This window comes from Chaetomium globosum, genomic scaffold, assembly GCF_000143365.1.
Source record: "Chaetomium globosum CBS 148.51 scaffold_5 genomic scaffold, whole genome shotgun sequence".
Lineage (NCBI taxonomy): Eukaryota > Fungi > Ascomycota > Sordariomycetes > Sordariales > Chaetomiaceae > Chaetomium > Chaetomium globosum.
Window position 1 is genome coordinate 733,862 of NT_165980.1, and position 12,996 is coordinate 746,857.

The 12,996-nt window shown below is 56.6% G+C and overlaps 4 protein-coding genes across 4 annotated transcripts; 3 read left to right on the forward strand and 1 right to left on the reverse strand.

Annotated features, from left to right (window-relative positions):
- Positions 1 to 1,632: 1,632 nt before the first annotated feature.
- On the forward strand, positions 1,633 to 4,360 carry CHGG_07073 (uncharacterized protein; the record flags this gene model as incomplete). The annotated part of the gene is made up of 2 exons (XM_001224728.1): positions 1,633 to 1,755; positions 1,838 to 4,360. The coding sequence occupies 2 exons, from the start codon at positions 1,633 to 1,635 to the stop codon at positions 4,358 to 4,360; spliced, it is 2,646 nt and encodes an 881-aa protein (XP_001224729.1).
- An 877-nt stretch (positions 4,361 to 5,237) lies between these two features.
- CHGG_07074 (uncharacterized protein) lies at positions 5,238 to 6,638 on the reverse strand (the record flags this gene model as incomplete). The annotated part of the gene is made up of 1 exon (XM_001224729.1): positions 5,238 to 6,638. One exon carries the CDS (start codon positions 6,636 to 6,638, stop codon positions 5,238 to 5,240), a length of 1,401 nt encoding a protein of 466 aa, XP_001224730.1.
- A 1,595-nt stretch (positions 6,639 to 8,233) lies between these two features.
- CHGG_07075 (uncharacterized protein) lies at positions 8,234 to 9,052 on the forward strand (the record flags this gene model as incomplete). The annotated part of the gene is made up of 1 exon (XM_001224730.1): positions 8,234 to 9,052. The coding sequence occupies one exon, from the start codon at positions 8,234 to 8,236 to the stop codon at positions 9,050 to 9,052; it is 819 nt and encodes a 272-aa protein (XP_001224731.1).
- A 1,147-nt stretch (positions 9,053 to 10,199) lies between these two features.
- On the forward strand, positions 10,200 to 12,248 carry CHGG_07076 (uncharacterized protein; the record flags this gene model as incomplete). The annotated part of the gene is made up of 4 exons (XM_001224731.1): positions 10,200 to 10,207; positions 10,315 to 10,964; positions 11,015 to 11,050; positions 11,107 to 12,248. 4 exons carry the CDS (start codon positions 10,200 to 10,202, stop codon positions 12,246 to 12,248), a joined length of 1,836 nt encoding a protein of 611 aa, XP_001224732.1.
- Positions 12,249 to 12,996: the final 748 nt, after the last annotated feature.

Consider the following 12,996-nt stretch of genomic DNA (forward strand, 5'->3'; position numbering starts at 1 on the left):
CTTTTCCCCTCAGCTCGAGTGAGACCGCCCGGCGCGCCCCGATTGATGGCTTTCGTTGCTGATCAATGCAAAGCGGGCGAGGAAAGTGGGCTGTGGTGGGGCAAATCTTTGGGGTCGACAATCTGGCCAAAAGAAGCCGTACCCCAAAAAACAGTCGAGGAGTTCCAAAACTACATCGAGGAAAGAGAAAGGAGTAACTTAGAAAAGTCAAGTCATTTAAAATGATCTGGAACAATAGAAACGTAAGCCGGAACAAGAAATCGTCTTTCAGCAGCTGGATGACTTTGATTTCATTCCTCCAGTCCCCGCCGATAGGAAGCCTGGTCCGGCTTTTTCTGCCCGCGGGTGACGGCCTGCATGGGTCTCTTCCACTTGGCCTCAGATCCCAAGGCGGGGCCTCGCCAGCTGCCCCACGTCACTTTAGGCCCCACGCGCTAACAGCGCTCCGGTATCGTAACACTCCACCCCCGGTACAAACATCCGTTCGGGGTGCATTCATACCCGGTCATGGATGATGGAGGAGAGCATGGATGTTGGAGAAAGCAGTCTGAAGGAGAAACACAGGCAATTTTACATACACAGGACGGTCACAACCCACACGGTAACAGTAATAGTAAAAGCAAAATTAATCATAAGCAATCTACTCGAGCGAAGGCTGAATATCTTGGCCAGAAGCTTCCAGCCATTCGCTGATAATTGCCCCATTAAGTTCTTTCGGTCCGTTGCAGTGGCCGCCGTGCCAGGCACCCGACGCTTGGGTGGCAGCAGCAGGGCGGCTTGGGCGCATGTGGACAAAGGGCAGGTGGCTCGAGATGACGGCTCCAATCCCCAATATCATTGGCCTTGGCTCGAGCCGGGCACGCGCAACTGGCGGGGCAATTGGTCAGGAAAGAGTGACCAAAGCCATGCTAGCAGCTTCACAGTCGCTTGGCGCGCACCCGGGGCCCTGGCTCGGCCTTAACAGTAACGCCACAGAGGTATCATCGACCGTCGGCTGTTAGCTCCTCATTCACCGCTAGCTCGCCTGTTTGGGGGCATTTTCGCCTCCCGTCAAATGCGAGTCGCCTGTCTGCCTGGCAACTTGTCATACCCCGGTCCTTACCACATCGAAGTACATCATACCCACCGGCCATGCGCCTGCAGCAGCCGCGAACTCCCGTCTCCTATCCGATTGCCTCAGGTCTGTGCGGTCGCTCATTGTTACGTATCTACCGGGGAGGTACCCCTACCCCCCTCCAACGCAGAAAGCTACTAAAGCCAGCAGCCCCTGCCAACCCGACCTGGGCTCCTTCTCTTTCGTTCTTGTCGACCCCAGACACCCACCCACCATACTGCAACAACCTCAAAATCCGGACAAGTTTGCGAGGAGGATATTTACGAACCGCCTGCATTTTTGAAGAGAAAACAGCGAGAGGTTTCGTATCGCTTGGAAAGCAGCATTTTGGGTGAGTTTTTGTCCTCCGCACCCTGCACCAACCAGCAGCGGCTGTCTCTGGCCACGCGTCTGTCTCCGCACATGCCGTCGTCATGGCCCAACACAGCCGCCGCACCTTCATCAAGTAGGCATCCTAAACGCATCAACAAACCATTAACCAAATCGCTGGTGCTTTTCTACAGCCGCCCGTCATCAAGATGGCGTCCGCTGCGCAAACCGATCTCAACACCCCGATTACTGTCAAGCTGACCCTTGACGGCCACCCCCGCCGCTTCAAGCTCGCACTTCGCGATGTGGGCATCGATGTGCTCGAGGAGAAGGTAAGTCTGGCTGCCCATCTCGGCCGGCCTTATATGCCATGTGATTGCAACGCAGACACTAACTGGTCGGACCATTTGCTAGGTGCGGACTGCACTGAATATGCCCTCCGACACTGAGGCCATCTTCGAGCGCTACTCCGACTCCGGTGGCGCTTACGTTCTGCTGGACCAAGCCAACGTGGCCGTTTACAAGCAGTTATACCGAGCTGCCAAAGCCAAGCACAAGTTGAAGCTCCGTGTCACAATCACGAGGCGCCCGTGGGAAGACGAAGAGGCGCAGGGCCCCAAGCCGGCATCAGTCACGGATGAACCGGAAGAGGAGAGCCACCCGACCGTCGAACCCGCCTATGCTGAGCGTGAGCCTGAGCAACCGACCACGTCTGATTTGATTCCCGCCGCCGCCGAACCTGAGAGTGAGCCCGAGCAACCGGCCACGTCTGACCCGATGCCTGCTGCCGCCGAACCTGAGAGTGAGCCCGAGCAACCGGCCACGTCGGATCAGATGCCCACTACCGCCGCCGCCGCCGACGCTGAGCGTGAACCCAAGCAACTGGCTCCAATCCCCCCCGCAGCCGCCGAACGTGATTTGGAACTCGCCGATACCACCGCAGCCAACACAGTCCAATTCGAGCACATATTACCGAACCGGTTCGATACCCCACCCCCGGCACCGCCATGCAACGTGGATTGCCCCGCGATCCATACCAACTACGCTGTCTGCTGCAACAGCTGCGATCAGACCATCCCGGATGCTCACTACCATTGCTCCACCTGCGACGACGGCGACTTTGACCTCTGCCAGACCTGTGTCAATCAGGGTGTCACATGCAAGGGAGCCAACCACTGGCTCATCAAGCGTTTTGTTGTGAGCGGCGTCATCATCAACAGCACTACGGAACGTCTAGGCCCCAAGCCCAAGCCAAAGAAGATTAACACCCCCGGGATCGTACCCGCGGCAGAAAGGATCATCCCGGTCTTTAACGACAACGTCTACTCCACCATGCGCACTTGCAACTGCTGCGTGCAGGAGTTGCCCGAGGCGGAGTTTGCCCACTGCACATCCTGCGAAGATTTCGATCTCTGCCGGTCTTGCTTCGCCAAGAACCGTCATGGCCACCACCCCAGGCATGCCTTCGTGCCGGCTGTCGAGGGTACCAGGTTTGACAACGAGATCGCCCGCCGCCTCCCTGCTGGTCGTGGCCAGGCCCACAACGCCATTTGCGACGGTTGTGACAAGGGCGTCCAAGGCGTTCGCCACAAGTGCTTGGAATGCCCTGACTGGGATTACTGCTCTGACTGCGTGGTGAACGCCGGCTTCATCCACCCCGGTCACCGCTTCGTCCCCATCTACGAACCGCTCGAGTACGATAGCGGTGTTCGCATCCGCACCATGAACCGGCCCGTTCACGTCGGTATCTGCTGCGATGGCCCTCTGTGCTCCTCCGCCCGCGTCAACTCTGCCTACATTGTGGGAGACCGCTTCAAGTGTGCCGTCTGCGACGACACCGATTTCTGCGCGTCGTGCGAAGCCAGCCCTGCCAACTCTCACAACCGCACTCACCCCCTCATCAAATTCAAGTCGCCTGTGCGCCACGTCAGCGTGACCACTACCGGCGAGAACCTGAATGGCCGGCAGATGCCGGTCATGGGCGACCGCCCCAGGGCTCGTTCGCCTGCCCCAAATGCCCAGGCCGTGAACACCAGCGTTCCGCCATCGGTCCACAAGTCCCTTGAAACTGCCGTGAATGAACCTGTCACCAAGGCAGAGACAAGCGCTTGTGCTCCCGAACCAGTGCCGAGCCCACCGAAGGACCGGTCTGAAGAGAAGCCAGTCTCCGTAAAGGACCTCGTTGCCACCTTCGTCCGGGATACCGTCCAAGATGGCACAGTTTTCGGCCTGGACCACGTTTTCGAACAAACCTGGGTCCTTCGCAACAGCGGGAACGTTGCCTGGCCGGCCGGCTGCTCCGTCAAGTTTGTTGGCGGAGACTACATGGGCCACCTTGACTCCAACCACCCCGCCGCCACCCGGGATGTCGAGTTTTCGTGCGAATCTACCATCTGCTACGCCCCCATTCAGCCCGGTGAAGAGTTCCCCTTCACCGTGCTCCTTAGAACCCCTTCGCGCACCGGCAGGATGGTGTCGAACTGGCGTTTGTCTACTCAGGACGGCGACAGGTTCGGTCATCGTCTTTGGTGCGACATTGTTGTTGAGAAGCCCAAGACGGTTACGGAGCCGCTCAGGATCGTGGAGTCTGACCCCAAGGGCAAAGCGGTCCTCAGGCATGAGCCCGAGGTCAAGCCTGAGGTCAAGCCTGAGCCGGAGGTCAAGCCTGAGCCGGAGGTCAAGCCTGAGCCGGAGGTCAAGCCTGAGCATAGCCAGATGATCTTCCCCAAGCTAGAGAAGGAATCGCCTGTCGCTAGCGTCCATGAGGGGTCTAAGGCCGAGTCGGTTTCCGCCCAAGAGGACGAGTACGAGGACTGCGAGGACAGCGAGTGGGTCGGGTCTGAGGACGCTTTCCTGACTGACGAGGAGGAGTACGACATCCTTGACGCCTCAGACGAGGAGTTCAACTTCAGCGGGGACCACTCCCCGAGGAAGTAACGGCGCACTACTCTTTCCCACTCAAAACGGCGTGGGTATTACATGGGTTATTTGGGGGACATACGGCTTCTTCTGGTTGGGTTTGCAATTTTTGGGGAAAGGGTCATGATCGTTTGCTTTATTTTTTTATCGGAGTCGTTCTCTCAGGATTCTCTACTCTTCCCGTAGGTGGCTTTCCAAAGCAGTACACGGGATCCTCGGGGCGAAGCTAGGGCACGAGCCGCGGTAAGCAGGTCGCCATCAAACAGCCTGCTCTTTATCCCCGGTTAAAACTCGGACATGCTCGGATCCCCCTAGCTCTGTTTTTCCCGACAGTCCTATTTGCCGGAGAGATAACGCGAGCCGGTGTTATTTACACATTTGCTCTCATTTACCATTTCCTTCCAGGTCTAGTTCCCGCAGTATGTACTGCTCAGATTGATGTCTGCTTTCACCTTAGCTAGGTTAGGGAAATACGAAATCTGGAATTACTTTAAGGTCGTGCAGTGCCCTATGTGATCTCTATGTAATGTTACGTTTATTGGAGCGCACTCAAAATAGATAATGCTTAACATGGCGTACTTGACGACTGTTGAGTTTGGCAAAGGTCTAAATAGAGATGGGATACTCGCGGGTACATGTGTAGCTAGTATGTGGTGGTAGATGGGTTGTTACATCTGCTGTGGTATAGCTAAGTCGTTCTAAACACCCATTAACAAACATACACAGCTCGTAGGTAGCTACCTATGTACCCAGGCCCAAAATTCCAATCAGACAGATAGCACCAGCCCAGCCAACTTCTCCCGTAGACAGACAACCTTCAACACTTGGGTCCAACACCCCCCCCCCTCTCCCCCTCTTCTTTCTTTCCCCACTCTCGCCACACAAGCCGAGATCATCAGTCAAAAGTAACCTTCTTTCCCTGGTGTGCCACCGGCGCGCCCGTCAGGCGAGCAACGCTGACATCGGCCTGGTACTTGATGGCCTTTTGCTGTTGCTGGTCCTTGCCGCCGCCGCCCTGCTCCCCGTTGCTGTCCCTATCCCGTCGCCCGGGCCCGCCTTGTTTGGGTTTGTTGTTATTGGGGGTGGTGTCGGATTGTTGTTGATCCTGTTGCTGGCGCCTGGCTGCGGTCGCGCCCTTGCCGAAGCGCTTGTGGTAGCGCGTCTGGTCGTCCTCGGCGAGCTCGATCTTGAGGTTGCGCCCGAGGAGCTGGTTGACCCACCACTTGCGGGTGCGGATGCGCGCGGGTTCTTTGGCGGGGGTGGGTTTTTGGGGCGCCTTCTTTTTGGGGGGGGACTCGTCGTTTGCGTCGCTGTCTGAGTCGTCTGAGTCGCTGCCGGATTTCTCGTCGGCGTCGTCGGATGGTTTGGTCTCAGCCTCGGCTTCCTCATCGTCGGCTGGCTTGGTATCCTCTTCGTGATCTACGTCCATAAAATCCTCTAGCGTTTCGACTGTCTCTCGCACCTTGACGAACCCCTTAACCGCCCACGCTGCAGCTTCCGCGTCCTCGAAGTTGACCCATCCGTATCCCTTGCATTTGCCAGAGTCTTCAAATGTAGCTACCTTGATCCAACGGATCTTGCCGCACTTTTCAAAGTGTGCGTACAGATCATCTTCGGTAGTGTTGAACGACATGTTGCCCACGAAAATCTTGGTGCTGGCGCCAGGGCCACCGGCTTTGGCGTCTGATGACCCAGCCCCCTTGGTCGTAGTCCCGTCTGCTGCGACGGCTGCGGGTTCCTCCTTCTTCGGCCGCCCCTCAAAGCTCTTACTATCCTTTATCAAAAGCTTGCGGCGGTACCATTCGGTTTCGGAGAGAGCGATGGCCGCGACGTTGGCGTCGAAGGTGGCAAAATCGACGTAGGCGAAACCGCGGTTCTCGGGGGCCTTCTTGGGGCCCGGTCCAGCGGTGGGCTTGGTGGTGGGCATGTGAACGCGGGTGATGGATTCTTCGGTGATGCTGCCGCCCGAGTTGTCGACGAGCCACTTGCGAAGCTCAGGCTTGGTGACGGTGAAACGCAGGTTGCCAATCCAGACGCCATAAGGGGAGCGCTCCTTTTTCTTCTTGCTGTCCTTGGCCCCGTCCGCTTTGCCTTCCTCGCCATCTTCTTCATCGTCACTCGTCGGTTTTACGGGCAATGTCTTGCCCTTCTTGAGCGCACGGCGTGCTTTTTTCGAGGGAGGCTCGGGGAGCGAGAGGTCGACTTGGATTTCGTCGAGGGTGGACTTCCGCTTCTTGGAGGAAGCGTCGGCCTTCTCCTCCTCAGAGACGATCTGTTCTGGTTCTTCCTTTGCCATTGTGTACGATGGATTCGGGGTGCGCTGTCTGGTCTGGTGAGAGCTTCTATGCCAATCAACCCCGAGATCCAATGGCAGGTTGCCCTCAACATCTTCGAAAATTTCCCGGTCGATAAGCGATAAGCTCTCTGCTTCCGTTTTTAGCGTACTTTCCAGCCCTGGAAGTTCCAGGCTCGGAATGCGGGGCAGCATCCCCAAAACCCACTCACCCACCACCTAAGTGCACTACCCGCCGCTGTGCACATCCATCTCCGAAGACAACCTGACTTTGGTGATTTCTGTCGGCCACTGGTAGCAGAGAATGCTGAATCACATGGGCAACTTAATTTACCAATAAAGAAGAAGAACTTGGTGTTGAGACTTCAAGTCCTACTTCCACTAACGCACATCTATGAAGATCTTTGGTCCTTACCCAGGGGTGGACTTAACGCACACCAGTTTCAATTACTTGTACTTTGGCACAATTGCGGAGTAATAGTAAGCTATGAATTGCGAAGCATGGAGAAATGGCCTAGGCAATTACGAAGCCCGACTTGCCTGGGTCTGGAACCCCCAAATTTATGTCTCTTGGTGGATAATAAACAGACGGCGCAGCCCACCCCATCCCATCTCACATCAGTCGCAATCAGACGACGGCTCGGTTCTGGAATCGGGGCAAACGAACAAGCTGACGTCGCTCCCACTTAGACGAGCTCGGCCTTGCAGCCCATGCTCACAATATGCTCAGATACAAAGCCTCCTTGCCACGCGGCAGTATCTGGGGCGACCTCGAAGAGTCGTATTCGATAATTGGCTACGGCTATCACGGCTTCGATGGTTCTGCTGTCACTCCAAGCGGCAACACAGTTCTGTGGAGGCAGGTCAGGTTAATACCCGAGCCAACGACCTTGAATGGGAGGCCGTTCGTTGCTTCGTACATACATACTTCGTACATACATCAGTCTTGGAAGCAAACGAACTGGATGGAGGACAGGAAATGGTCGCATCCCATAGCGGCAAAGTGACGGGTGCATGTGCCAGTGGACCGTGCGGTTATTTACCATTTACGGTTAGAGCTTTAAAGTGGAATTCCTGGCGCAGTTAGTTCGCAACCCTTGCATCCACAACAAAGGGCAAAACGAGCGGTGACTTTCGTTGCAGTTCCCACTTTCTTGCCTCTGCCTCTCGGCCACCCATCACGCCCTGACTGGCTGAGAGCTTGAACTGGGGTAGCCTGAATGGCTCGTTTGCGCCGCAGCACCTCCTCAATTTTCCCACCCCACAGGCCTTGTTGTCTCAACCTCTTCCATTTCACTCCAGGAATCGTTCTGCGAGCTCGTTGGTGACTAGTCATTTTGCGACGTTGCGCTGGGCGAACAATGAGCGTCCTTTTATCACTGCAACCCCCAACCTTTCCCCTTCATTGCGAAACCTCTCGGCTCCCACCGACGCTCCCTGGTAAGCTCATCCCTTCACACTCCCACCTCACCTCCGCCTTTCCCGGACGCCATCGGGCCCCGCGATACACCATGATTAGGAGCAGGAAGCGGCTATTCTCTGCAACACCGGAGCCTCGAGTCAAATTTATTGATCCCTTTGCAGTGCCGCAACACACGATGACGTCCCGGAAGCGGAAAGCCGACGACGACGGCGATGAGATGTCGCTCTCACCACTCAGCTCGCCGGCGATATCCTCACGGCAGCTCGCACGGCCCGCGAAGAAACCCCGAGGCGGCGCCGACCTGGCCGGGCGCCCGCTGTCGCTCCCCCGGCTGCTCGAGACCCTCGATAACACGCAATTGCGCGCAGTCCTCCACACCATCTGCCAGCAACATCCAGACATCGGCCGGGAGGTGGTGCTGGGCGCACCTCGACCGTCGGTGGCTTCGGCGCTTGAGGTTCTGGGTGATTACCAGGCGAAATTGCAGGCCGCGGTTCCTTTCGGCCAATCAAGCTCCGACTATACATACTTCCGAGTCAAACAACCGCTGGCCGCGCTTGTCGATGCCATCTCCGACTTCACCCCCCAATTCCTGCCCCCCGTCGAACAGCAGGCCAACGTCTCGCTACAATACCTCGATGCTGCGACAAAAGTCATACACGAACTACCTGATTGGGAGAGCCAACAATATCGGCATCACAAGGATAACGCATACGATGAGATATCGGGTGCATGGGCACTGGTGATTACCGAGGCGGCAAAGAGAGGAGGGGGATTTGTCTTGCACACGGGCGGCTGGGACCAGAGACTCGCCAGGCATAACCAGCAGTCGGGCGGGAAGATGGAACAAGCGATGGCCGCCATGGCGACCGAGGTCCCCTGGGCTGGCAACAATCCCAACGCTGCGCCAGCATCGGGGTTGTCGGACCCCAACTCGATCCTAAACCAGCTTATCAACGGGACCTACGGCTCGCCTGTCCGCGTCGGGCCATAGTGGGAAGCGGTGATCATGTGTGTGACTCGCTAGTTAATTACCATGTTTGGGCGCTAGCTAACATCACCGAGGACCTCACGACTATTTTTTTTTTCATCCCAGCACGGGGTATCAACCGGCACGGGGGATCAACCAGCACTGGACATCAACCAGCACGGGGCGTCAACTAGCACGGGACATCATGGAATGGGAGGCATAGACTTTTGGGGCTTGAGGGGGTTGGGCCAACGGCGTTTTTTATTTCCCTTCATACCTCTGATATCCATCGTTAGCTTTTCCTATGTACTGGTGGTCCTCTCCGTTCTGTCAGTTTCCCTTGTCGGTAACGGAGGGATCTTCGACTTGGTGGAGATGTGAGGTTTAGTTTTGTATCTCTGATTGCACACAGGTCGGTAGGTGGCCGTCTTGTTGTCGGGTGGAAGGTGGTTTGGGATTAGTGTGTTTCTCTGGGCTGTCTGATGCGATACATACAATTGAAGGCGTTTTGGCTTTTTCATGGTGGTTTTGGCGTGCCTCTCTCACCCAGCTTTCTTGCCCGCGCTTGACCCAGTTGGCTGACCGTCCGTCGACCCGTCGCTTACCCTTCCGGGCAATTCCTCGCATTCCAAACATCCAAGTTTACTCTCCCTGCGCGACCTGTTTCTGTACATACCTGCCTAGGTACCGACCAACCTCAACGATTCTGCGGTGTTTTAGCCGGCCCCGACACATGGGCAAATCGGCCTTCGCCGGTGCTGTGAGACCAAGACGCCCGGAGTCGCCGATTGGAGGCTATTGGTAACTTCTAACTTCGGTGGCAACGCGGTATCTTGACTAGGTATGTACATGTACCTACTTTTTAGACTTTGAGTCCTTAGCACACCAGCGTTTTATGGGGTGAGCGTCCCAAGGTTAAAGGGGAGGGGGGTAACTATTCACGTGACAGCCTGTGGTTGACGTGCCCCACTGCCACTGTCGCGTGTTGCGGGCTGCCGCGTGTCGCGCTCGCAACACGCGGTCACTAAAGCAGTCCCGCAGGCAACACAGGGAGATCCACTCTTGCATTGATCGAACTAATAAGCCTCGATGCCGGTGCTAATCTCTACTCATACTTCATTGCTTCCTTGCAAAGTTACATGAGAGAGGGCCTCTCTTACAATCCGTCACGATGCCCGCGTACGTTACAGTCAGGCTCTTCCACCGCGTTGCCGCTCGTTGATGCAGGCGAAGAGTCCACCCTCCGTTGATGTAAATGTAAAAGCTTACCCGTGTGCGAAACACAGCCCAGGCGACCAGCATACTTCCATCTCCAAACCATTCGAAGCGCCCCAGCAGCACATGTACGAGTACACTGCCCAAGAGATCGCTGCACTCCAGACCCAACTTGAAAAGCAGCTCGGCCCGGAGTTCTTGTCAGTGCGCCCGGGAAACGGCCAACAAAAGGTGCACTACCTTAGCGGCGATAAAGCCATCGCACTTGCCAACCAGGTTTTTGGCTTTAATGGATGGTCCTCGTCTATCATCAGCATCGAAACGGACTATCTCGAGGAGGATAAGCAGAGCAAACGGGCCAACATCGGCATAGCAGTTGTCGTGCGCATCACGCTGCGTGACGGAACGTATCATGAGGACGTGGGCTATGGGATCGTTGCGAACGGGCAGTCGAAGGGCAGCGCTTTTCAGAAGGCCAAAAAAGAGGCCACCACAGACGCGCTGAAAAGAGCGCTGCGACAATTCGGCAACGTGCTTGGAAACTGCCTCTATGACAAGGCGTATCTGACCAAGGTTGTCAAGATCAAGCCGCCGCAGCCAAAGTTTGACGAGGGTCGTCTACATCGGCATCCAGATTTTGTGGTCAAAAAGGAGCTACAGAGGGCCGAGCCCAAGGCGGAAAGGCCAACAATGGCCCCTGCGCAGCCACCGCCACCTCAACGTGAGCCCAGTTATGCCTGTGAAAAATACGTGGGCTAATCACGATGACAGTGCCGACTGCGGAGTCTTTCGAAGATTTTCTGGAGGGTAAGATTTCAACACAACTGTTGCTCTTGGCCACGATGAACTAACTCGCTTTTCAGAGTTGGATGAGGCGGACTTCAACATCGAGGACGACAGTAACCCAGACGAAATTGCTCTACCGGACTCGAGTGAGACGAAGTCTAACCAATCCAGCGGAACGAACGCGAGCAACAACCAACTGAAAAATGGAGGGAGCAACCCCATGCAACCACCGGCCAGACAGCTCTCAAGGATAAGTTCAGCAGGGAGCAACCCTCCGCGACAAGCACCACAAACCCCAGTTCAGCAAGCCGCGAAATCTAACCCCAACAACTTTGCTGGAGCAGGCGCCCGCGGACCTCCCGCCGCCGCTCGTCCACCTCAGCAATTCAACCAGGCCCGTCCCGCGCCCCCGCCCCAGCCCCAGCCCCAACCCCAGCCCAATAACGCCAACCAGAACCACCACCAAAATCCCAGCCGAAACCCCCAAACCCACATGACACCCCCACCGGCCGGCCACGCCGTGGTCAACATGGAACCCCCGGCGGGCGAAGCCAGCTTCTTATCCGCCCGTGCGATAAAGAGCGTCCCCGACAAAGCCATCGAAGCGGGCGAGTTTGACCGCAAGCCGGGACACGTCTTCAACCCACGTCTAGAGAGCCCCTCCATCCGGCGGACGCCAGGGGTAGACCACTCGGCGACCAAACCGGTGTCGAAAAGCGGCCGGCACGTGCCCGGGATAAAGACTGACGACGCAGAAGGGGATGGCATTGCCAGTGCTACCGGCATTGGCGGTGGTGGTGGCGGCGTGGGCGGTGGTCGGGGATTTGCCGCCGCACCCCGTCCTGGCCCCCCTGCCGGTCCTGGTGCTGGTGCGGGTGCTGGTTCTGGTCCTTCTGCTGCTGCTGCTGCTGCTGCTGCTGCTGCGGGCCCGAGAACGGGGAACATGTTCAACCCACAGCTGGACCAAGCCCGGCGGATCGGCGCCCCGGTGTCGTCTAGCCCGCTGGGCAACCGTGGCCAGTTCCGCCCGCCGACTATCAAGCGGCCTGCGGGGGGCGACGGGCCTGGTCATGGCGCTGTCGCCGGTGCGAATGGTGGTGGGCTGGGAAGGGTGCCGTTGGGGGATGTGAGTAATGCTCCTGGTGGTGGAGGAGGCATAAGTGGTGGTGGTGGGGGGGTGGTGAAGGGGCCGGATTTGAAGAGGCAGCGGACTTCTTGAGATGGTTCCTACCGCTCACTCCCACGTCTAGCGGGATTATAAGATGGGGGGCTTTTGGAGGAAAGTGATGGTGGGGACTAGGTGGCCGTCGTTGCTGCAGAATTTGTCCCCTAGCGAAGGCGTTTGTTGTTGTTGCTATGAGGCTCATACCTATTTACTACCCGGCTAACTACTTTGCTCTTGTTGGGGTCAAGAGGCATAGGTGTTGCTTTACAGGCGTTGTATGGCTCACAAAGGACTCGGTTGATCGAATTCAATTGACTGGGATGGGAAGGGGGTAGTTTATATACCTATGTTTCATGGTAGGTAGACTGACTGAATGCTCATGGTGTAGGTTTTGGTGGCACTTCATGAACTGGGTTGTGACAGGTATATTCTCTCTTTTGCTGCTGATCTTGCGAGTACTATTCTACCGACGTACACGAAGAAGAAAAGTGAATTTTCAGTTACAGGCACCGAACGTCGTGGCCAGTCCTACTTAGGACCTTGTCTGAGGTTGTTTATCCAGTCATTACACCCGCCTAGCGCGAACTTCTTCTTACCTTGATAGAGTATGATTGCCGACACTGCCATTCAAAGCTTCCCTGTTTCAAGAAGAGCATTGCCGCTTAACATTGCCCGAGCCGTGATAGGCTCAATGGCACCCACAAAGCCGACCCGCCTCCCCAGATTCCCCAGATTTTCGGTTCCGGGATCGGAGATCTGAGACCCTGGCTGCGATGCCCGAAACCCGATATTTTTTCCCCGT